Raw genomic sequence first — 23,504 nt, forward strand, 5'->3', positions numbered from 1 at the left:
TTTTTAGGTAACAATCCTGTATATAAAAAGCAGCATTAAAAAAAAAAAAAGCAGGGGCATCTGGGTGGCTCAGTCTCCACCACCTCATGCTCTGTCTCTCTCTCAAAAATAAACATTAAAAAAAATTCTTTTTAATTAAAAAAAAGCATAATTAGTACTTGAATTGTTAAGCTAATCATTAAGGATTCTCATTGTTAACAAATGTCTTGTTAATTGCAGAGCAGGTTAAAAAATTTATGTCTACCTCTGTAATATTTCAACCTAAACTCTGCTTATATTTAACCATATTAAGTGCAAAATATATAACTGCAGGTACTTTTTTTAAAAATGAAACTTTTTATTTTGAGATTTTTCATATGCAGTTGTAGGAAATAATACAGAAGGATCTCGTGTACTCTTTTCCCAGTTTCCCCCAATCATAGCATCTTCCAAAGCTAATATATCACAACCAGAGTACTGACATCAATACAATCCTCCCATTTTTACTTCTACTCATTTGTGTGTATGTGTGTATGCATATTTAATTCCCATGTAGGCTCCACATTCAAGATACAAAACAGTACCATCACCACAAGGATCCCTCATGTTGTTCCTCCAAACTACATTTCTCATCCAGGCCCCAACTCCTGGTAATTAGTTCTCTGTTCTTCATCCCTATCACTCTGTCACTTCAGGAATGACATTTCAGATACTCTTTTGGGGCTGGCTTTATTCAATAAGCACAAGAACCTTAAAAAGTTCAGTCATTTCCATCTGTCTCCTAAATCTTTTTTTTTTTTTTTTTAATGAGAGAGAGAGAGAGCAAGAGCGTGTGCATGAGGTGGGGAGAGGGGCAGAGGGAGAGACACGGAATCTCAATCCCAATGCAGGGCTCGATCTTACAACCCTGGGATCATGACCTGAGCCAAGATAAATATTGGACGCTCAACTGACTGAGTCACTTAAATCTATTTTAATATGTAATAGTTCCTCCTTCTTTCACTTTATTTCCTTTCCATTTATTTACTATAGAAAAGAGACCCTTTGGAGCTGTAGAATTTCTCACATTAACAGACTGGATTAAGGTTTAACTTAAAAATACTGATTACATTTTCAAGTATTCAAAAACACAATCACATTTTTTACTGCATAAGATCATTTAGATACCATTTATCTAATTCTTTATTATCCTTTTATAAAGTCTTACAAAAAATGAGAAATACAAAGTTGCCAATGAGATTCTAAATAGGCTTGAGGTGGCTGGACCAGTTTCTAGCTTCCTCATTTTGTAATAGCTCTATTCTTAAAATTCAGTTTATCAAGGCAAGTATCTATTTCACCAGGTGAATACTGCATGCCCATGCCGCATACTGCATCCCTGGGGAAATGATATCTGAGGATTTAATTGATATACCACACACATTCCTTCCCCTTGCAACAGAAAGCTGCTCCTAGCCCTCCCTCATAAGGCAGAAATTTACACAAGGGGCAATAAGGTACCAGCCACCTGTCCTAATTTCCACATGAAAGGCTAGAACAGAACACCAGGTCTTCCACTGCCCAAAAAGCAGTACTCTCACTTTGACTTTGTTTTTGTTTTTTTGTTTTTTAAAGTAAGCTCTATGCTCAATGTGGGCCTTGAACTCACAACCCTGAGATTAAGAGACACATGCTCTATCGACTGAGCCAACCAGGTACCCCAGTATTCTCATTTTATATTCAATGTGGAAGTAAATAGCATTTTAAAAAATTCTGCTTTTTAAAGAAATTTTTTAAGTTTATTTATTTATTTTGAGAGAGAGGTAAAGAGAGTGAGTGCAAGCAGGGAAGGCGCAGAGAGAGAGAATCCCAAGTACCCTAAGGTAGTAGTCCAAACATGTACATTTAATTTCATTTTTACTTCTTAATTTTATTTGCTTTTGATTTGTAAGTAATGTACTTTTTCTTGGGGTATCCTCCTAACTTACAACATGCAGGAACTTATACAGATATAAACAGTACATATGTCCCAAATTTAACCATTAGCACTAATAACTATTACACATCCATATGTTTAGAACTAACATTTCAGTTATTTAATCTCCTCTCCACCAAGAGTTTACCAGAATATATGCAATTTCCAGAACAGAAAAAGGCATTCTCTATAAGAATTTTTAAGACCTAGGGGGCACCTGGGTGACTTAGTCAGTTAAGTGACCAACTTTCGGTTTTGGCTCAGATCATGATCTCATGGGTTCATGAGTTCAGGTCCACATCAGGCTCTGCGCTGACAGTGCTGGGCCTCCTTGGGATTCTCTCTCTCTGCCCTTCCCTGCTTGTGCTCGCTCTCTCTCTTTCTCAAAATAAATAAACAAATTTGAAAAAAATAAAAACAAAAAACAAAACCCCTGGGAATTTACTAAGATCTCAATCTCAGCAAAATTATTCTTACCTTCCTTTCTTCAGGTGACAATACTCTAAATCGAATCATTCCTTCTTTTATTATGTCTGCTTCATCTGAAAAGTCAGGATTGTCAGACAAAATATTACTTCTGTTTTCTTCCAGCCACATCTGGAACCCAGTCTTTGGCCTAAAATAGCAATTATTGAAAAAATTTCATACTTAAGACACAGTTTAAAGTGCTTTATGATTTTTCAGGTTAGTAATTAACCATTAGTCTTTGCATACCTATATATACTAAGAAAGACACAATTAATTACACTTGTTAATATTCATACTACATATTACCTAAAACTGCTTGAAGACCATGGAAATAATGAACTGAAAAACCCCTTGTAAGATCAATTCAAAGGGTTTACTCACATATGTATTTTCCAAGTGGAGCAACCATGAACTCTGCACTTTCAGCTCCTTTTTGGAATGCTGACAGGCTCAAGGTCTCCAGTTTCACTCAGCCCCTCTGGCCCAGTAAAATTCTTCCAATCCTTGGTGGGTTCTTTCTCCATTTCCAAAACCAGCTATCTTTAATTTTTACTTTTCTCAAGCTCCTATCCCATCCTCTCACCATTGCTCTCACAGATGACCTGGGCGTGTATGTCCTTTCTCATATAATTATTATGTAAAGCATACACACAGCATACTTATCAATTTCATTAGACTTGACTTTTTTTTTATGTTTATTTATTTTTGAGAGACAGAGACAGACCCTGAGTGGATGAGGGGCAGAGAGTAGGGGAGTCACAAAATCCAAAGCAGGCTCCAGGCTCTGAGCTGTCAGCACGAGCCCAGTGTGGGGCTCAACTCACAAACCATGAGATCATGACCTGAGCCAAAGTCAGATGCCTAACTGACTGAGCCACTCAGATGCCCCTAGACTTTGCTTTTGACACAAATTATCTTTAGGTCACAAGTGAAGATTTAATGCAAACATTTAATATTTACTGAGCACTTAGTATCTGCTAGGCATTGTTCTAAATACTTTGTGTGTATTACCTCATTTCATCTATCATAACCCTATGAGGGTAGGTGCAATTACTATCTCTATTCCATAGAGGAGGAAATCAAGGCTCAGAAATGTGAGATAACTTAGGGGCGCCTGGGTGGCTCAGTTGGTTAAGTGTCTGACTTCAGCTCAGGTCATGATTTCACGGTTCGTGGGTTTGAGCCCCGTGTTAGGCTTTGTGCTGACAGCTCAGAGCCTGGAGCCTGCTTTGGATTTTGTCTCCCTCTCTCTCTGCCCACCCCCGCTTGGGCTCCATCTCTGTCTCTCAAAAATGAATAAATATTAAACAAATTAAAAAAAAAAAAAGAAAAGAAATGTGAAATAACTTACTCTAGGTCACACAGATAGCCAAAGGCAGACCTGGGATTTAATACCTTGGCAGTTTGACTGCAGAGTCCCCATACTTCACAAAGCAGCTGTACTGGCCCTTACTACACTGTAACCAAATGGATCTTGAATAACAAATTTAAATATACAGCAAAAATTAATGGCAAAAATACCAGAGGAAAATGTTTATGATAAAATTTTATTTTACTTATTTTTAAACATTTATTTATTTATAAAGTTTATTTATGAGAGTGACAGAGTGCGAGCAGGGGAGGTGCAGAGAGAGGGAGACACAGAATCTGAAACAGGCTCCAAGCTCTGAGCTGTCAGCACACAGTCCCAGGCAGGGCTTGAACCCATGAGCAGCGAGATAATGACCTGAGCTGAAGTCGGACACTCAACTGACTGAGCCACCCAGGCACCCCTATGATAAAATTTTCAATGGAAACAAGACCACAGGTTGTAACATTCCATCTCTGATGCAGAGCCCACTAAATGTAGAATCTTAATTTTAATAAAAAAGATTTAAAAAATTATCTTTATGAGTAATTGAGGGATTTTTGTCTAAATTTTTTAATTTTTAGAAAAACAAGCTATAAAAAATATTACTAGCATTGCCTAATTTGTGGAAATATACAGATTTCAAGTAATCTTAATATAATTCTACTTCCAGAAAAATAATAGAACAAATCAAAACAAATGGTAAACAAAGTTTCTTGAATTTCCTGAAATTAATAAACATTCATTTTAATCAAACTTGAAGCAATGTCACAAATCTAGCTAACAGCAGGCAATCTCCCTGCCCCTAAACAGCTGTTTTTCAAAAGAAAAAAAAAATTGAACATTTCTCTTCTGATTCAGTTTATCAATACTCATGACAAAATATTTGGTTAAACAGTTATAACTCCTTAATGACATTCCAATTAAGTAAGTTTTCTGTATTGAAAGTACAAAAAATTGAATCTTCTTAAATAAAACCTTCACTGCTTAATACCTAATTTGAATTCAGGGCAAAACAGAAAAAATAAAAACCAAAGCTACCCCTCAAATTAAACTGGTTAACATGAAGGATGCCTGCTAGCTCAATCGGTAAAGCATATGGCTCTTGATATCGGGGCTAGGAGTTCGAGCCCCACGTTGGGTGCAGAGATTACTTAAAAATAGACTCTTTAAAAAAGTAGATAGATAAATAAACTGGTTAACAGGAGATATTCAATGATAAAAATGAAATGGTGACTTTTTCTTTTTAACTGAGGCATTAAAGTTTTTTTAAAAATGTTTATTTTTGAGAGAGAGAGTGCAAGTATGGGAGGGGCAGAGAGATTGGGAGACACAGAATCCAAAGCAGGCTCCAGGCTCCAAACTGTCAGCACAGAGCCCAATGCGAGGCTCGAACCCATGAATGGTGAGATCATGACCTGAGCCAAAGTCTGATGCTTAACCTACTGAGCCACCCAGGCACTCCTTAACTGATGCATTTTAAATAAACCCAGCATTTAGAGAGATCACGAAATGTAACATATTGCACTGGCAAACAAATAGAATACAGGCAAATAGGAACTCATTGCTGGAGGTATAGAAAATGATACAAGATTAATGGAGAAAAATTTGGCAATGTCTATTGGAATTACAAGTGCACATTAACTTGAATCATACAGATATCCATCTTACGGCTATATGTATATGTGAGAAATGACATTCATATAAAGTAATTCATTGCAGTACTACTTGTACTCTAGCAAAAGACCAGCAATCACCTTCTGTCCACCAGTAGAGAACTGAATAAATTATGGCATATCCATTCAATGGATATAAAAAGATTAAATAAACTGTGTAGTAATATGAGATGATCTGCAAAAGCTGCTATGTGAAAAAATAGTAATGTACAGAACAATGTGTATGCTACCATTTCTGTTAAAATAAACAGATAAATACAAGTGTTTGAACACTTACAGAACAATTCTGGAGGGCTATGTAAGAAATTTGTTGTAGTGACTATTTGTAAAGAGGGGAACTGAGTGGATATGGAAGATATTTATTCTTTATCAGACTTTCTTTTGTATCCTTTCACTGCTTCTCCCACTTAACTATATTTATTTTAAAACAAAAGAAGAATTATAAAATATATGTTTTAAATTTTAATTTAAAACAATTTAAAGCACAATACAATTTATTTTATTTTTAAATTTTTTTTACGTTTATTTTGAGAGACAGAGTGAGATAGAGCATGAGCATGGGAGGGGCAGAGGGAAGAGGAGACACAGAATCTGAAGCAGGCTTCAGGCTCCGAGCTATCAGCACAGAGCCCGATGCGGGGCTCGAACCCACCAACTGTGAGATCATGACCTGAGCCAAAGTAGAACGCCCAACCAACTGAGCCACCCAGGCGCCCCGTAAAACATAGTACAATTTAAAACACATATATAACTTATCAGAGCATACTCAAGTATTAAGTAGACATTAACCAATATTTATGGCCTCCTTAAAGTTATGTATTCAGGAATGCCTGGGTGGCTCAGTCAGTTAAGCATCCAACTCTTGATCTCAGTTCAAGTCATGATCTCATGGTTATGAGATTGAGCCCCGTGTTGGGCTCTGTGCTGGGCAAGAAGCCCGCTTAAGATTCTCCCTCCCTCAGGGCACCTGGGTGGCTCAGTTGGTTAAGCATCAGATTTCAGCTCAGATCATGATTTCACACTTTCTGAGTTCAAGCCCTGCATCGGGCTCTGTGCTGAGAGCTCAGAACCTGGAGCCTGCTCTGGATTCTGTGTCTCCCTTTCTCTCTCTGTCCCTCCCCTGTTCTCTTGCATGCTCTCTCTCTCCCAAAAATAAATAAATATTTAAAAAAATTTTTAAAAAAAAGTATTCTCCCTCCCTCCCTCTCTCTGCCCTTCCCATGCTCTCTCTCAAAATAAATAAATATTAAAAAGAAAGTTATGTGTTCAGAATGTCCCCCACCAGTGCCAATGTATTATTTGTAACAGTGAACAAGACAGTTGCATAATTTTGTATTGCTGTTTCTGTATGTCTTTTATTGGAATACTGAATCTTGAGAATAATAAATTTATCTATGTACTAACCTTTGACTTTCAGTGTTTTGAGGACATGGAGCTGGGGTTTCAGATGATGAATTTTTAGGATTTTCTTCATTCGCATCCTCATTCTTATCAGCTTGGGAAGTTCTTTTCTGGAAATAGGATGCTGCAGATGCCTGTAAAAACAAACATAATGAATACTGCAACAAAAATCTAGTACAATTTTATACACTACAATCAAGTTTTGAAAAATGTGGAAAAATATTTATAATTATTTAGTATTCTTATACCAACATGTGAAGTCCTGAAGTTCTCAGTTGAATATAAACATGCCTATAGACATAAAACCCAAAAAAACTATTACTTCAAATTCCATGTTTTCTAAATGAATAAAATTATATAAAATGGAAAAGATAAAAGATCTATTATACTAATGACAAATGTGAGGTGAAATACCAAATCTGGGATGAAATCTAGAAGGCAAAATCAGAATACGGAAGAAGGAAAGATTGGGGCCGGCATCATCATTAAAAAAAAGATATGCATCAGAATCATCTGGGAAATTTTTTTAAAAGCCAGACAGATGCCTGAGTCTTTGGGGCCTGAGTGTACACAGTAAAACCTTGGATTGTGAGTAACTTGTTCTCCAAATGTTTCACAAAATTAGCACACATTTCTAACAAATTTTAACTTGATAAATAAGCAATGTCTTGCAATACAAGTAGTATGTTACACCATGATCACAACTGAGCCAATGTTTTTCTCTCTCTCACTGGCTGCAAGATTGTGTGTGATCATCTCGCGTGCTCAGATGCTCAGTCTCAGGCTGCAGTGTTTGGCAGAAATCAGTGATTTTTCAGAACATAGGAAGGTGCCCACAACTGGCCCTAGTTTATTTTTTGTCACTTCAAAGCACCTGTGGACAGTCCTCCGCTTTTCCATACAAGAGTAAGCTTAGGAATGCTTTGTTTCATTCTAGGCAGGCTGCCTGCAGATATAGACCCTTTCCCCTACTGCCTTATTGATAGTTACATTAAATACAGTGTATGACAAAACTTTATTAATACTGTATGGTAGTCAACATTGTGCAAACGTATACAATGGCCCCCATGAAGAAAGAGATTCCACCGAGCCAACAGATAGCAGTGATTCCATTAATGATAGTGATAGCCGTCCTACACAATAACCCTCTTCTCGTCTCCCTCACACCAGCCATGAAGGTTTTCAAAGGTAAGTGCAGGTTAATTTATTTTCCTTTATACTTTGTATTTTATTTATTATTTTGTATTACAGTACTGTAATCATTTTTATGTGAATGTTTTTGGGTTGTGGAATGAATCATCGGAGTTTCCATTATTTCTTATGGGGGAAATTCGCTTTCATATACAAGTACTTTGGATTACAAGCATGTTTCCAGAACAAATTATGCTTACAAACCAAGGTTTTACTGTATATATTTTAAAAAGTGATTCTGAAGCAAAATCAGATTTGAGAACCACTACCCTCCCTAGGCAATCAATGATAAACAACTGGAGCCTCCTTCCCCATACCTGAAAGAGTGAACAAAAACTAAAGCAAGACAAACAGATCATGTGCTACTTGTTGCTGATGTGGGTAGTTGAAATAGTACCTGCTTAGACTTTGGCTTTGGAACTAGAGGCTTTATAACTGGAGACTTTTCATTATTTGTAGCTCGACTGAGTGCAGATTTCTTGGATGATTTGTTCATATTGTCTAAAATATTAGTAGAACGTGCTGAATTCACTGAAATGGCTGGCTCTTTGGAATTGGCTGATACCTAAAGAGCAAACTACTATTAGCATTTTATGTTTAAAGAAGAAAAACCCCAAGAGATTCATTTTTCCTCTAAATTTCTGTTAAGTCTAGGGGCGCCTGGGTAGCTCAGTTGGTTGAGTGTCCGTCCAACTTTGGCTTAGGTCATGATCTCATGGCTCATGGGTCAAGTCCCATGTTGGACTCCCTAGTGTCAGCACAGAGCCCGCTTCAGGTCCTCTGTCCTCTCTCTCTCTGCCCCTCCCCAACTCATGCGCTCTCTCTCCCTCTCTCTCAAAAATAAACAAACATTAAAAAAATGTATATTTAAGTGTCTTTTAAGTCTATATTGTGTCACATTTGGAATTGAATACATTTTGTATAATCCATATTAAGACTGACACACATATTAAATATAACACATCCCTAAGAAAAACAGGGACTATCGTTCAAAACCATAGGTATTCAGAAGATAAGTCTTAGCCCAAGCATGAACTAGTGCTGCTTTCAACTGTTTTCACAAAGATCTGTTTCAATCTTTAATGTTTCCAAGTCTGAGGAGGGTCATCTGGTGGTTTGGAAATATTTCTCTGTATAAAAATGTACTTAAAAACATGTTAAGTATCACTGGAAAGAGTTTACCTTGAAGGGGTTTACTCGTCCTTGGTTGCTAGAGATAACTGCACCTTTCATAAGAAAGAAACCCTCACTTAATAGTGGTAAAACATAGAAGACTTCTGACTTCTGTAATAATAGGTCATTTTAATCTGTATTATATAAAAACAAATGTGCTTTGCAACTTTAGAATTAACAACTCTATATGACCTCCTATCTATTTTCCAAGACAAAAGTAAAAGCTATTAAATGGAAAGTATCCCAACTTCTCACTATGAAATATATAAACCTGTATAGATCTACCCTTTTCTCCTGTTACCATGGAAGACTGGTGCCTTATTTTAGCTAAGGTTAATAATTCATCTACTTGTGCTCTAGATCCTATCCACTCCTGCTTTGTCAAGAAACTTGTCTTATCGACGGCTATTCCATCTTTGGACTTTTCACTCTTCATTGACTACTCAAGTTTCCTAACAAACAAAAACAAACCCTCTCAATTTCACATCACCTCTAGCCACCATTTATTTCTCCCTCATCTATACAGTCAAATTCTCAAGAGTTGTCTACATGGTTATTCCCAGTTCCTCACTGCCCCTACATTCCAACATCCACAATTATACGGCTTCCAGCCCTACTACCCTATAGAATTTGTTCTTGCTAAGGACTCAATAAACTCCATTTGGCCAAATCTGGTGGATAGTTTTCAGTCATCATCTTATTTGACCCCCTCAAAAGCATTCTACATAGCTAAGTGTTCTTTTCTTCTTGACACTGTCTCCTCCCCTTGACTTCTGAGATTCCCCATTCCCACCTCGTTCCTCTTTGATCTCATTCTCTTTTGATGGTTCCTCCTCCTTAACCTCCTGGGCCTAATGTTTAAATGTTGGGGATTCCCTTCCCTAACTGCAATTCTTTAATCTCAAATAAACTCTCATTTGACTCTCAAAAAAAAAAAAAATGTTGGGGATTCCCTAGGCCTAAACTCACTTTTCTTCTCACTTTATAACCTCATCTATGCCCAGGGTTTAAATTGCTATGGTTATGCCAGTAATTTTCACTTTACATCTCCCTCCCAGACTACTTTTCTAAGCTCCTAACCAAAATATCCAATAGTAATTCATCATCATCTTATCAAAATCTGCATTTCCCTAGTGTTTTCTGACTCAGTAAGTGGTTCCATCATTCACTCATGTATTCAAGCTGGAAACGGAGTCTTTCTTTACACCCTAAACTTCCATACTCTCTACATCTTTTTCAGAAACACCTCTTCAATTCTTCTCATTCTTTCATTGGTCACCACCACCCTATCCAAGCCACTATTCAACGTCACTTTTGGAATTCCTCAGTAGTCTCCTTATTTGTATTCCTCCTCTGCCAGTGTGCCGTACTATGCCTGCTTAAAGCCTACAACAGCCTCCCAGAGACCTTAGAATAAAGATCAAAAATCTTTACTGTGGCCTACATGGATCTGCATTATTTAGCTCTTGCCCATCACTCCCAAACCACTCAGCACCACTTTCTGTCTGTGCTCTTCACACCACTCTTACAATCTTAGCACATGCTGTTCCTTAAGTCATACACTTTTCCTCTGCTTCTGCTCTCACCCACTTTTGCCTAGCTGACTCTTAATCATCCTGCGGGTCTCTGCTTTAAACATTTCATGAGGCCTCCCTTGGGGTCCCCACCTATCTATCACCACGGACTAGATTAAAGCAAACTATTATATACTCCTCTGTACATGTTTTTACAGGTAAATTTTAAAAATCAAAGTAATTTATGTACATGGCTTAAAAAGTTGGGGAGTGCCTGGGTGGCTCAGTCGGTTTTAAGTGTCTGACTCTTGATTTTGGCTCAAGTCATGATCTTATGGCTCATGGATTCGAACCCCATGTCTGGCTCTGTGCTAACAGCACAGAACCTACCTGGGATTCTCTCTCTCTCTGTGCTAACAGCATAGAACCTGCCTGGGATTTTCTGTCTCTCTCTCTCTCTCTCTCTCCAAAATAAATAAATAAACTTAAAAAAAAAAAAAAAGTCAGTTGGTATTATATAAGATTTATGCAGGAATCAACCATGCATGTCTACTTGACTTTTGGTATCTCCCACCTAGTCAAACATAATAGGCATTTAATAAATATTTGTAAAATGACCAGCTTCGCAAACAAAATTTCTGATAAAAACAAACTTAGGATGGCAGAGTATGTGTGTGGGGTGGTTTAAGTACATATATCACTTTAAAAGACTACTTGAACAATTTTCCTGATATTACAAAATCACAAATATTTCTTACCTGACTTAACAGCTGGCACATCAGAGGAGTTTGCATTTTTGGAAAATGGATTCTGTCCTATAAAATAATTAAGATAAAACAATGCAGTGTAAATGGGGAGATAAAGTTCCTCTCTATAATCAACAATCAGCAAAGGTGTCTTGACACAGTACAGGTATTCAGTTTTCCTCAGCCAAGCAAAATGAGGAAAGCCACAAAATATTGCATTTCTCATCTTTAAATTGCTTTAAAAATGTATCTTACCATACTTATGTATTTCTGGTTTTTCTTCTTTATCATCAGCTTCTCCAGTATCCTCTTCATCTTCTTCAACTTGGTTTCTGAGCCTTAGCTGGCTCCACTCTGTAGCAGTATTACTGTAACTAAAAGACAATAATATTATTCAATTAAGAGCTATGCAAAGACCAATTAAATTTTCAGAATAGTAAAGAATAATTTAAACAACTGATTATTTCTTACCCAGCATTCAGCCCTTTTCTGAAATCTTCCTCTTCTTCTTCTTCCACCTGGGTTGCTGCCAATTCTGCTGCCTTTTCCACAGCCAGTTCACTAAGTCTTTGGGCCAATATTAATCTCCGGGAACGAGAAGCATATTTAATGGCTAAATTCACAGCATTTTGAGTCATTAAATCAGCAAGTTCCACACAACGAAATTCCCGCTCCAGTTTACAAGAAAGCTAACCCAAAATGGGAAAAAAAAAAAAATCACATCAAGCAAAACTTTAAAAAAATAAGAGAATGATACTACTAGTATCTGAGAAAATACTGGTTTTCTAGATAATGTATCTCACTGATTCTAAGATGCATAGTTTTTACTCAGTTTAGCATCTCTGAAAGTAGGAAGCATCTTACAATTTATGGTGGGTCAGAGTTTGCAGCATTTTTTTGGCTAATATAAATAAAATAATGGTGCATTTTACAATCACTAGTAGCTTAGATTCAATGAAATAAGGCATGTGATTTCAAGCTATTAATTACAAAGGAAGTAAGATTTTCCTTTAAAATTCAAATGTGGTTTTCTTAAACTCATTTTGCTGCCCACCCACCCTCATCCTGCCCTCATCAAATAGGGTAGCAAATTCAAAGAAGGAATAAATTATAAATGATTAATTAGTTATTATTTTTCCCAGAACTGGCACACAAATACTACAAGTGAATCTGGGGGGGGGGGGGGAGGGAGGCGGGAGGAGTAGATTTATCCACTCATTTTTAAGTGTGATTGTCTATGATTTCCAATTACCAGAAATAGTTATACAACTTACAAATAAACAACTTCCTTTTTCTTGCTGTATTTTAATAAAAATTTCAATAAAAAACAAAGGGCATTCATTAAATATCTTTGAAAACACTTGATTACTTTTTTTTAAGTTTATTTTTTTTTTTAGTTTCATTTTTTGTTTATTTTTTAATTTACATCCAAGTTAGTTAGCATATGGTACAACAATGATTTCAGGAGTAGATTCCTTAACGTCCCTTACCTGTTTAGCCCATCCCCCCTCCCACAACCCCTCCAGCAACCTCTGTTTGTTCTCCAAATTTAAGAGTCTCTTATGTTTGGGGCACCTGGGTGGCTCAGTCGGTTGAGTGTCCGACTTCAGCTCAGGTCATGATCTCACAGTCTGTGAGTTCGAGCCCTGCATCAGGCTCTGTCCTGACAGCTCAGAGCCTGGAACCTGCTTTGGATTCTGTGTCTCCCTCTCTCTCTGCCCCTCCCCCGCTCATGCTCTGTCTGTCTCTCTGTCAAAAATAAACAAACATTTAAAAAAATTAAAAAAAAAAAAGAGTCTCTTATGTTTGGTCCTCCTCCCTGTTTTTATATTATTTTTGCTTCCCTTCCCTTATGTTCATCTGTTTTGTATCTTAAAGTCCTCATATGAGTGAAGTCATAAGATTTTTGTCTTTCTCTGACTAATTTCCCTTAGCATAATACCCTCTAGTTCCATCCATGTAGTTGCAAATGGCAAGATTTCATTCTTTTTTATTGCCGAGTAATACTCTATTGTATATATATACTACATCTTCTTTATCCATTCATCCGTCAATGGACATTTGGGCTCTTTCCATACTTTGGCCATTGCAGATAGTGCTGCTATAAACATGGGGGTGCATGTGTCCCTTTGAAACAGCACACCTGTATCCCTTGGATAAATACCTAGCACTGCAAATGCTGGGTCAGAAGGTAGTTCTATTTTTACTTTTTTGAGGAACCTCCATACTGTTTTCCATAGTGGCTGCACCAGTTTGCATTCCCACCAGCAGTGCAAAAGAGATCCTCTTTCTCTGCATTGTCGCCAACATCTGTTGTTGCTGGAGTTGTTAATGTTAGCCATTCTGAAACGTGGTATCTCATTGTAGTTTTGATTTGTATTTCCCTGATGCTGAACATTTTTTCATGTGTCGGTTAGCCATCTGGATGTCTTCTTTGGAGAAGTGTCTATTCATGTCTTTTGCCCTGGGTTATTTCTTTCTTCACTGGGTTATTTGCCAGTTATATACCCTTTCTTCACTGGGTTATTTATTTTTTGGGTGTTGAGTTTCGTAAGTTCTCTATAGATTTTGGATACTAACCCTTTACCTGATATGTTGTTTGCAAGTATCTTGTCCCATTCCGTCAGTTGCCTTTTAGTTTTGCTGATTGTTTCCTTTGTTTTGGAGAAGGTTTTTATTTTGATGAGGTCACAATAGTTCATTTTTGCTTTGGTTACCTTTGCCTCAGGAGACATACTGAGTAAGAAGTTGCTGCGGCCAAGGCCAAAGAGGTCTTTGCCTGCTTTCTCCTCTAGGATTTTGATGGCTTTCTGTCTTACGTTTAGGTCTTTAATCCATTTTGAGTTTATTTTTGTGTATGGTGTAAGAAAGTGGTCCGGGTTCGTTTTTCTGCATGTCGCTGTCCAATTTTACCTTGCTGAAGAGACTGTCTTTGTTCCATTGGATATTCTTTCCTGCTTTGTCAAATATCAGTTGGCCATACCAACAAACATTTCTGGGTCCACTGCTGGGTTCTCTATTCTATTCCATTGATCTGAGTGTCTGTTTTTGTGCCATTGATTATTTTCCTTTTGGTATGCATTCTGACAACTCAAAGTGAGGCAACTCAAGTACAATGTAAGGAAAATTAGTACTTCAAAGACTAAGGGTCTCATAATTCAGAGTAGAAGGATTATTTTGTTACTCAGACATCCCACATCTGATGGATCAGCACAGAAGCTTTAGATAGTCACCTGCATGTCCTTTTCAAGTTTTCTACTATCACTATTGTATAAACAATACCTCTTAATCAGGGTAGTACTCTGCCTCAGAGGGTGTTTGGAAATGAAAAGAAGTAGTATGGTTCTCATAGTAACAAGGTTAAACTTCAGGCATTTGCCAGGGGGACAGGAATGCTAAAGAACTGACCAGTCCTCAAGCTACTGATACCCTACTAACAACGCTGTCCCAGAGGAAAAGCTCCTCTAATGATAAATGGTAAATAAACCAAACATATTTTCTTACATATGTTGTACAAAGAGAAAAGGTTACTAGTTACACAAATGACATTTTAACTTTTTTTTTTTAATGTTTATTTTTGAGACAATGAGAGAGACAGAGTGCAAGCGGTGGAGGGGCAGACAGAGGGAGACACAGAATCTGAAGCAGGCTCCAGGCTCTGAGCTGTCAGCACAGAGCCCAATGCGGGGCTCGAACTCACAAACCATGAGATCATGACCTGAGCCGAAATTGGACACTTAACCGACTGAAACACTCGGGTGCCCCTACAAATGACATTTTATAAAAGAAACAAAACTTACTTTACAATAAACTACATTTCTTTAATACTAAACTCAAGGCAGTGTTGCATAGTGGTGACAGTAGTGAATACCACCTCTTGGAAACTGGAGTTATAATTAGCTCTGTGGTCTTAGATACCACTTTTCCCTCAGAATCTTTTTTCCTCAACTTTGAAATGAAAAGTATGGACCATTTACTCTCTCAAGAAATACTGAAGTCTATTATGTATTACACACCATATAAGCACCCAGCATACAGTGGTAAAGGAGACGTGATCACTGCCCTTAAGGGGCTGGTGCAAAATGAACAAAGAAATTAGGTTATACTCCTCACCATAAACCAACCTCAAGTGAGGACACGAAACATATGCACTTTATATTTTAACTATATTTATATATCAAATATATATATATTTATCTCTAGAGATAAACAGACTTAAAATATCCAGGGCATGAAACCTGGTTACTGGCTATAGACAAACTTTCATCACACGATTGCTTAAGAGATGACAAAAGGCAAGCATATCTATAAGCCTTATCAAACAAAGTTCTTAAGATTACTCAGCCCTGGAGGTCTAAAAGCCCACACTCAAACTTTATTTTGTTGTAGGAGCTATAGCCAGTTCACAAATTTTATTAAACATCAGAATACCTGGAGTGCCTGTGAAAACATAGACAAGTGACCAAAAGCAAAAAGGGAGATAGCACCAGAACAGTTTATTTCTGCCTATGATCTTAGTTATAGGTAATGTTTCAAATATGTTAACTGCAATATCAACTTGGAAACAGAACTTTCAAGGAAGAAAAACACTACTGGATGCAACTTAAGAATTGGAGGTTGTGCCCTGTTGGTGGGAATGCAAACTGGTGCAGCCACTGTGGAAAATAGTATAAAGGTTCCTCAAAAAATTAAAAACAGAATTGCCATATAATCCAGTAATTCCACTATTGGGTATTTACCCAAAGAATAAAAAAGCAATAATTCTATAGAAATTTTCTTTTTTTTAATTTTGAGGATGGGCGGGGCAGATAGAGAGAGAGAATCCCCACCAGGCTCTGCACTGTCAGCACAGAACCCAATGCAGGGCTCGATCCCATGAATCATGAGATCATGACCTGAGCTGAAATCAGAAGCCATATGCTTAACTGAGTGAGCCACCCAGTTGCCCCCCAAAAGCACTAATTCTAAAAGACATATGCACCCTTATGTTTACTACTGCATTATTTATAACAGCCAAATTATGGAAGTAACCCAAGTGTCCATCCATAGATGAATGGATGAACATGTGGAATATATATACACAATGGAATATTACTCAGCCATAAGAAAGAATGAAATCTTATCATTTGCAATAACATGGATGGATCTAGAGAGTATAACGCTAAGTGAAATAAGTCAGAGAAAGACAAATACCATATGATTTCACCCTTATGTAGAATTTAAGAAACAAAACAAACAGGGGTGCATGGGTGGCTCAGTTGGTTAAGCATCCGACTTCAGCTCAGGTCATGATCTCGCAGTTGGTGAGTTCGAGCCCTGTGTTGGGCTCTCTGCTGTCAGCACACAACCTGCTTCAGATCCTTTATCTCCCTCTCTCTCAGCCCTTCCCCTGCTTGCTCTCTCTCAAAAATAAATAAACATTAAAAAAAAAAAAAGAAACAGGAAAAAAAGACAAACACACTTTTGGGGCATGTGGGTGGTTCACAGTCGGTTAAGCACCTGACTTTTGCTCAGGTCATGATCTCACAGTTTTTGAGTTAGACCTCCACATCAGGCTCACTGCTGACAATGCAGAGCCTGCTTGGGATTCTCTCTCTCCCTCTTTCTCTGCCTCTCCCCACCCCCATTCACATGCATGTGTTCTCTCTTAAAAATAAACATTAAAACAAACAAACGAACAGACTCTTAACTGTAGAGAACAAACTGATGGTTACCAGAGGGGCTGTGAGAAGGGAGAAGGGTGAAATAGGTGAAGGGGATTAAAAGCACACTTATCTGCTTATGATCTTAGTTACAAGGTAATGTTTTAAATATTTTAACTGCAATATCAACTGGGAAACAGAACTGAGTAGAGAACTGTTGAATCATTGTACTATAACCTGAAACTAATATAACACTGTTAATTATATCTAATTTCAGATTTTTTTTTTAATTAAAAAAAAAGATTTTGAGGTTGTGGAACTTGGTGCTAACTCAATTTACTTTTAGGAAATACAATCTATAGAAAAGTGTAACTTTAATTTTTCCAGTATATTTATTTTACTCACCGCAAGCATTTTCATTAAAAGTTCCTGTTGTTCTTTTATTGCTTGATTTTTACTACTTTCTTCATATTCATAACCATTTTTAGCTAAATAATCAAGGTGATTGTGAAATATAACGGAACGCCAAAATTGTTCCTACAAAAGGGAAAAAACTGCTTAGAGAAAACTATCAGCTTAATACCAGGCAAGTGTTAAATATTTATCTTAAGATAACAGTTTCTGAATAAAATATTTTTTGAAATATTCTTTCTATAGTTTATTTTATAATTCAAATTTTAATGTGATACCAAAGTTTGACTTTATCTTCTATCCTTAAAAAAAAAGGGAATATAGTATTTTAAACAGTTTCTTAGCTATCATAGTTAATGCTCAGAGAACTTGTTAAACTATTTTTTAAGAGACCGATTTGCTTCTTGGTTAGAGAAACTAATTGCAAGGTTTCAAATGACTTGATGGCACAAGGCTAGGACCATAGTGGGGCAAGCCTGGTGCCTAAGACACAAAATTTATGGAGGCCTACTCTCTCAGGCACTCAGCCCAACTCTGACAGTGAATGCCTTGCCCTAGTGAGGCCCTGATGATCATACTCATTTATCTCATAGACAAAATCCCTGGAAGTAGTGATGGCAATCAATTACCCTGGTGGTAATAAGCAGTCCTCCCTCCCTGCTACAACTAATTATTTAATTATAAAGTAATGAGTAGTCAACAATGGTCATCAGGGTAAATGTCTACATCATAAGCAATGTATTATCAAATTCAGAGTGTCAAGGCAAGATTTCCACATACCTCCATTTGTCCTTTCTCTGTTGCAGTCTGACAATAAGGAAGCTTAAAGGATAATATAGCTACAGCAGGGCGTGGAAGGGTGGGAGGAAACCGAGAACCTTTACAAGGAATGCACCTGTCAGTAAAGAAAAAGTCTCACCACAAAAATTTCCTCCAACATCATAAAAACTGTTAAAATATAAATTTTCCAAAAGTCAGTAACTTTGAATATTATTCCAATAGCTAGCTTAATAATAAACAATAAATTACTCTTTTTTTAAAAAAAAGTACTTTAATTTTTTAAAAGTGGCTCAGTTGGTTAAGTGTCCAACCACTGGTTTTGGCTCAGGTCATCATCTCGCAGTTTGGGAGTTCGAGCCCCGCATCCAGCTCCGCGCTGACAGCACGAAGCTGGCATTCTCTCCTTCTCCCCCCACACTTGTTCTCTCTTTCTCAAAATAAAAAAACTTAAAAAGTAAAGTACTTCAGGCCTGATTAGGTATAAAAATTAATCCCTCCCTATGCATTTCAAAAATCCCTCTTTATATCAGCTTTATTAAACTATCACTTAAAGTGAAACAGGCCTGGGGCACCGGGGTGATTCAGTGGGTTAAGCATCCAACTCTTGATTCTGGCTCAGGTCATGATCTTGCAGTTTGTGAGTTTGAGCCCCACACTGGGCTTTGCACTGACAGTGTGAAGCCTGCTTGGGATTCTCTCCTTCTCTCTCTGCCCCTGCCTCACTCTCTCTCTCTCAAAATAAGTGAATGAACCTTAACAAAAAAGAAAGTGAAATAGGTTCTCATCAGCTTTTCCTTAGCAAACTGCCCACTTTTAAAATACAGAAGCTGTGCCATAAATAGCTGTCATAGGATTCACATTATAAAACAGATCACCCAAGATAAGATACTGATGAAGCATATTCACTTTCGTCAGTCTTTTTACTGCTGGTAAAAAGTGTCAAACAAGAGAAAAAGATGGTGAAATGTCCAATACAGATGAGTGTCTATTACTAGATATTGGTGAGAGTGAAGCAGAAAGTCCAGTATCATTTAAAAGGTTATAATATATACCCGCTCTGCTAAATCAAAGGTTGCCTTACATGGTAATAAATAGCTTAGTGGGCAAGAACACTGTCTAAACCTTTTCTGACTAGGACATGTAAAGTATTTAAAGATGCCCCTCAGCATTAGTACTAATGGAATTTATTAATTAAAAAGCATACATTAATCACAGAATGATATATGCACATAGAATACTCTTTTATGTATTCCAAGTTATTTATAAGGAAACCACTGGAAAACCATACCTACACACTGTAAGTACCTTAGGCAAACTTTCTAATTTTTATAGTCACTTTAAAATACAGTACAATGTCCAGTGCTTACTACTAACCACCCACTTAATTTATATACAGCCTTTTAGTCATGGCTTAAAGTCATGCCTTTCTTAAAGGGAAATACTATGTAGGTTTAAATTTTTTTTTCAAAAGTATCTTCTCGTATTATCAAATGCCCACTAGAGTAGTTAAAAATTAAATAATGGCAGTACACAGGAATCTTTTTCAAACTACCCAGGTCCCCTTCCTAGTGAGATCTGAACACACCTTTTTGTTTTTGTGACCATACAATAAAAATACAAACATGTTTTTAGAGTTCCAGTATTTTTGTTTATTTTATTTTGTTTTTTATTTTTTTTAAGTTTTTATTTATTTTTGAGAAATAGAGCATGAGCTGGGGAGGAACAGAGAGAGAGGGAGACACAGAATTTGAAGCAAGCTCTAGGCTCAGTCAGCACAGAGCCCGATTAAACTTGTGAACTGTGAGATCATGACCTGAGCCAAAGTCGTACGCTCACCCGACTGAGCCACCCAGGTCCCCCCTCCAATATTCTGAACATACAATCCCATTTCTTCTTCTTCCTCCCCTTTTATGAGTTCATATAAATCAGTGGTTTTCACCACACAATATGAGGTGGCAGTGTGAATACCTACAGTTTGAAAAATCTCTTGTGGCAATTCTGTCATTCACAAAAGCCAGTGGTTTATTAGTCATGCAAGATGAAAAAGGGCATGTGCATTCAGAAAAGGACAAGTCCAATTACATACACATATACATATATTAACAAAACCAGAAAGAACATTGGGAGTAATCTTAATGCCTTAACATTATTTTTTCTGTAAAAAGACATACTCTCTTGTGTAAAAACATTTTATAGCTCAAATACTTTACTGATTTAGTCATAGTAAGCAATTATCACTATAAAAACCTAGGATTTTATTAATAGTTTTTTAAAGCCACATTTATATCAAAGCAGAGTACTAATTCACATTTCTTTTCCTTTTAGACTTGAAGTAAAAAGACCTGTTATCCATTAAGTGTCCCTTTCATGGATGAAGAGGAAAAACAAACTCATTTGACTGCTAATTTGGTGGTTTTTGCCTACAATGAATGAGCTTCCTGGAAACTATGTGGCTAAACCATCTGGAGAAGATGTGAAAAAATAAACTACAGTTTACTAAGACAAAATTACTTTAATTCTTTTTCAAATAAACCATAAAACTTGTTCTCGTGTTAAAGAAAGAGTTGAAAACATATCAAACTGGAGACACTTGGGCCAATATCCAGACTAAGCTTCCCCTCAGCAATGAGTTTTGCTTTGTGTTCTGGGTTGCATGGAGGAGACTTTGTTCACAACTTGTTTTGAGCGTTTACTCAGGAGTTGATAATGATTTTACTAGCCAACACTTCCTGGCTACTGACCTTATTTACCTTTGTGTAATATAGCACATATAGTCAGTACTGTAACAAATGCTTGTTAAATGAACAAAACAAAAAAAAAATTTTGTCTTTAAGCATGCCAAATAACTCTTAAGAACTTTTAAAAAGAAAAAAAAAAAGATGTTTACAGAGAGCAAATAAGACACTACCACACAAAATTAGTAACCTCTCAGTTATACGTTAACCAGTAGTGATCATGGAAAAAAAAAATCTTCAGTGGAAACAATAAAGACAATTTTTGCTAAAAAATTTGCTAGAACAGAGGTAGGAGTGATATTTCTACAGATTAGTAATTACTCATATTCATAATTAAAGGCAGGTTTTGTACTGATTCAAATGACATGTTTTTAATTCTTTTAATTATATCCCTAGGAGTTGAACAACTAGGTCATATGGTAACTCTGTATTTAACCGTTTGAGGAACTGCCAAACTGTACCAGTTTATATCCCACCTAGCAATGTTTAGGGTTCCAATTTCTCCACATGCTCAACAGAACTTTCCATCTTTTGGGTGATAATCATTCTAGTGGGTATAAAGTGGAATCTTTGTGGTTTTGATTTGCATTTCCATAATAACTTACGATGCTAAATATGTTTTTATATGCTTATTAGCCATATGTGTATTTTCTTTTGAGAAGCGTCTATTCAAACACTTTGCCTATTTTTTAACTGAGTTGTCTTTTGAGTTACAAGAGTTCTTTATATACTCTGATACATAACTCTTATCACATAAATGATTTGCTTCACTGTTTAAAAAAATCTACATAGTATTTTTTAATTTTTTTAAATGTTTATTTATTTTTGAAAGAGAGAGAGCGAGCATGAGCAGGAGAGGGGCAGAAAAGAGGGCAACAGAGAATTTGAAGCAAGCTCCAGGCTCTGAGCTGTCAGCACAAAGTCCAATGCAGGGCTCAAACTCACGAAGCCTGAGATCATGACTTGAGCCAAAGTTGGACACTTAACCAACTGAGCCACCCAGGCGCCCCTATATAGTATTCTAATGTATAGTTGTATATAATATTATTTCCCTATTCTTCTAGTAATGGAAATTTAGGGTTCCAATCTTTTCTCAGTATCAACAATCTTACAATGTAGAAAATCTTTCACATGTATCATCATTCCCACATGTGCTAGCAGCAGTACTTCCTAAACTTTAATGTACACACGAATCACCTGAAGATCTTGTTAAAATGCAGGTTCTGATTCAGTAGGTCTGAAAGTGATGCCTGAGATTCAGCATTTCTAATAACTAAGCTCTCTGGTGATGCTGATGCTGCTGGTCCATGGATCACACTTTAAATAACAAGTACCAGTATGTCTGTAGGACAAATCCTAAGGCAGAATTATTGGATCAAAGAGCATATGCATTTCTAATTCTGGTAGTTCTTGACAAATTGCCTTCCATAGGGATTGTAACCAATTTATACTCCCATCAGCAATTACAAATGTGATTATTCCCCCATAGCCTCACCAAGAGTGTTTTCAGATTTTCAGATTTTCCTCATTTGATAAGAAGAGAATTTTAGTTTTGATTTGTATTTATCTCATTTTGATATCATCTTTTTATATATTCAAGAGCCATTTTTATTTCCCTGATTACTTCCTTTCTTGGAAGTCTCCAATTACAGCTTCTGTGATATGACCCTCAAGTGATTTTTCTCTTACTTGCTTAGCTAATAGTCCTCTTCCTCATTCAAAAGCTACGTGTTCCAATATCTGACCTCTAAATGTTGGAATTTTTTTTTTTAATGTTTATTTATTTTGATAGAACACTCGTGCATAAGTGAGGGAGGGGTAGAGAGAGAGGGAGAGAGAGAATCCCAAGCAGGCTCCATGCTCAGGGGTGAGATACGGCGCTCGATCTCACAACCATGAGATCATGAACTGAGCCGAAATCAAGAGTTGGATGCTTAACCAATTGAGCCACCCAGATGCCCCTCTAAATGTTGAAATTTCTAAGTGTTGGATTCTGTGACCTTTTTTTGTTACTCTTTCTTCTATGTGATCTCACTTATTACTATGACTTTAAATACCTTCTATATTCTGGTGATTCCCAAATTTATATCTTAGAATCATGTATTCTAGTATCTTCTTGATATCTCCATTTGGACATTTTGCAGGCAATTCAAACTTAATACAGCCAAGAAAGAAATTGTTTTTATCTCTCTTATTTCTATAAATGGTATGATTATCTGTCTAGTTGCTTTAATTGGAAACATGGGTGTCATTATTGAGTCTTCTCCATCACTACCAACCCCCAACCTACCAGAAAATCCTGTTTCTTTTTCAAGTTTACTTACTTGTTTTGAGAGAGAGAGAGAGTGTGTGCAAGCAGGGAAGGGGCAGAGAGAGAGAGAGAGAGAGAGAGAGAGAGAGAATCCCAAGCGGGTTCTGCACTGTCAGCATGGAGCCCTATGCGGGGCCTGAACCCGTAAGATCATCACCTGCGCCAAAATCAAGAG

General features: G+C 36.9%; 1 protein-coding gene and 1 long non-coding RNA gene across 5 annotated transcripts in view; one reads left to right on the top strand and one right to left on the bottom strand.

Moving 5' to 3' along the window:
- The window catches only part of LOC128316039 (uncharacterized), a 60,735-nt gene extending 39,908 nt beyond the window's left edge, over nt 1-20,827 (top strand). Inside the window, exon 2 of the long non-coding RNA XR_008299414.1 lies at nt 20,609-20,827. This is a non-coding gene — a long non-coding RNA (uncharacterized LOC128316039). The remainder of the gene's footprint in view (nt 1-20,608) is intronic.
- Nucleotides 1-23,504, bottom strand: part of WDHD1 (WD repeat and HMG-box DNA binding protein 1) — a 65,509-nt gene that overhangs the window by 879 nt on the left and 41,126 nt on the right. For 2 of the 4 annotated variants that reach the window (XM_015082542.3, XM_053224471.1), the window contains 9 exons: nt 18,284-18,398; nt 17,498-17,629; nt 11,922-12,139; nt 11,706-11,824; nt 11,463-11,519; nt 9,200-9,243; nt 8,415-8,582; nt 6,830-6,960; nt 2,411-2,549 (listed from right to left, as the gene is read on the bottom strand). In XM_015082542.3, the coding sequence (XP_014938028.1) occupies nt 2,411-2,549; nt 6,830-6,960; nt 8,415-8,582; nt 9,200-9,243; nt 11,463-11,519; nt 11,706-11,824; nt 11,922-12,139; nt 17,498-17,629; nt 18,284-18,398 (1,123 nt within the window). Of the gene's footprint in view, nt 1-2,410; nt 2,550-6,829; nt 6,961-8,414; nt 8,583-9,199; nt 9,244-11,462; nt 11,520-11,705; nt 11,825-11,921; nt 12,140-17,497; nt 17,630-18,283; nt 18,399-23,504 lie in introns of those variants that run through there. The other 2 variants (XR_008299413.1, XR_008299412.1) reach the window with 2 other exon arrangements.

Source organism: Acinonyx jubatus, chromosome B3 (assembly GCF_027475565.1).
Source record: "Acinonyx jubatus isolate Ajub_Pintada_27869175 chromosome B3, VMU_Ajub_asm_v1.0, whole genome shotgun sequence".
NCBI lineage: Eukaryota > Metazoa > Chordata > Mammalia > Carnivora > Felidae > Acinonyx > Acinonyx jubatus.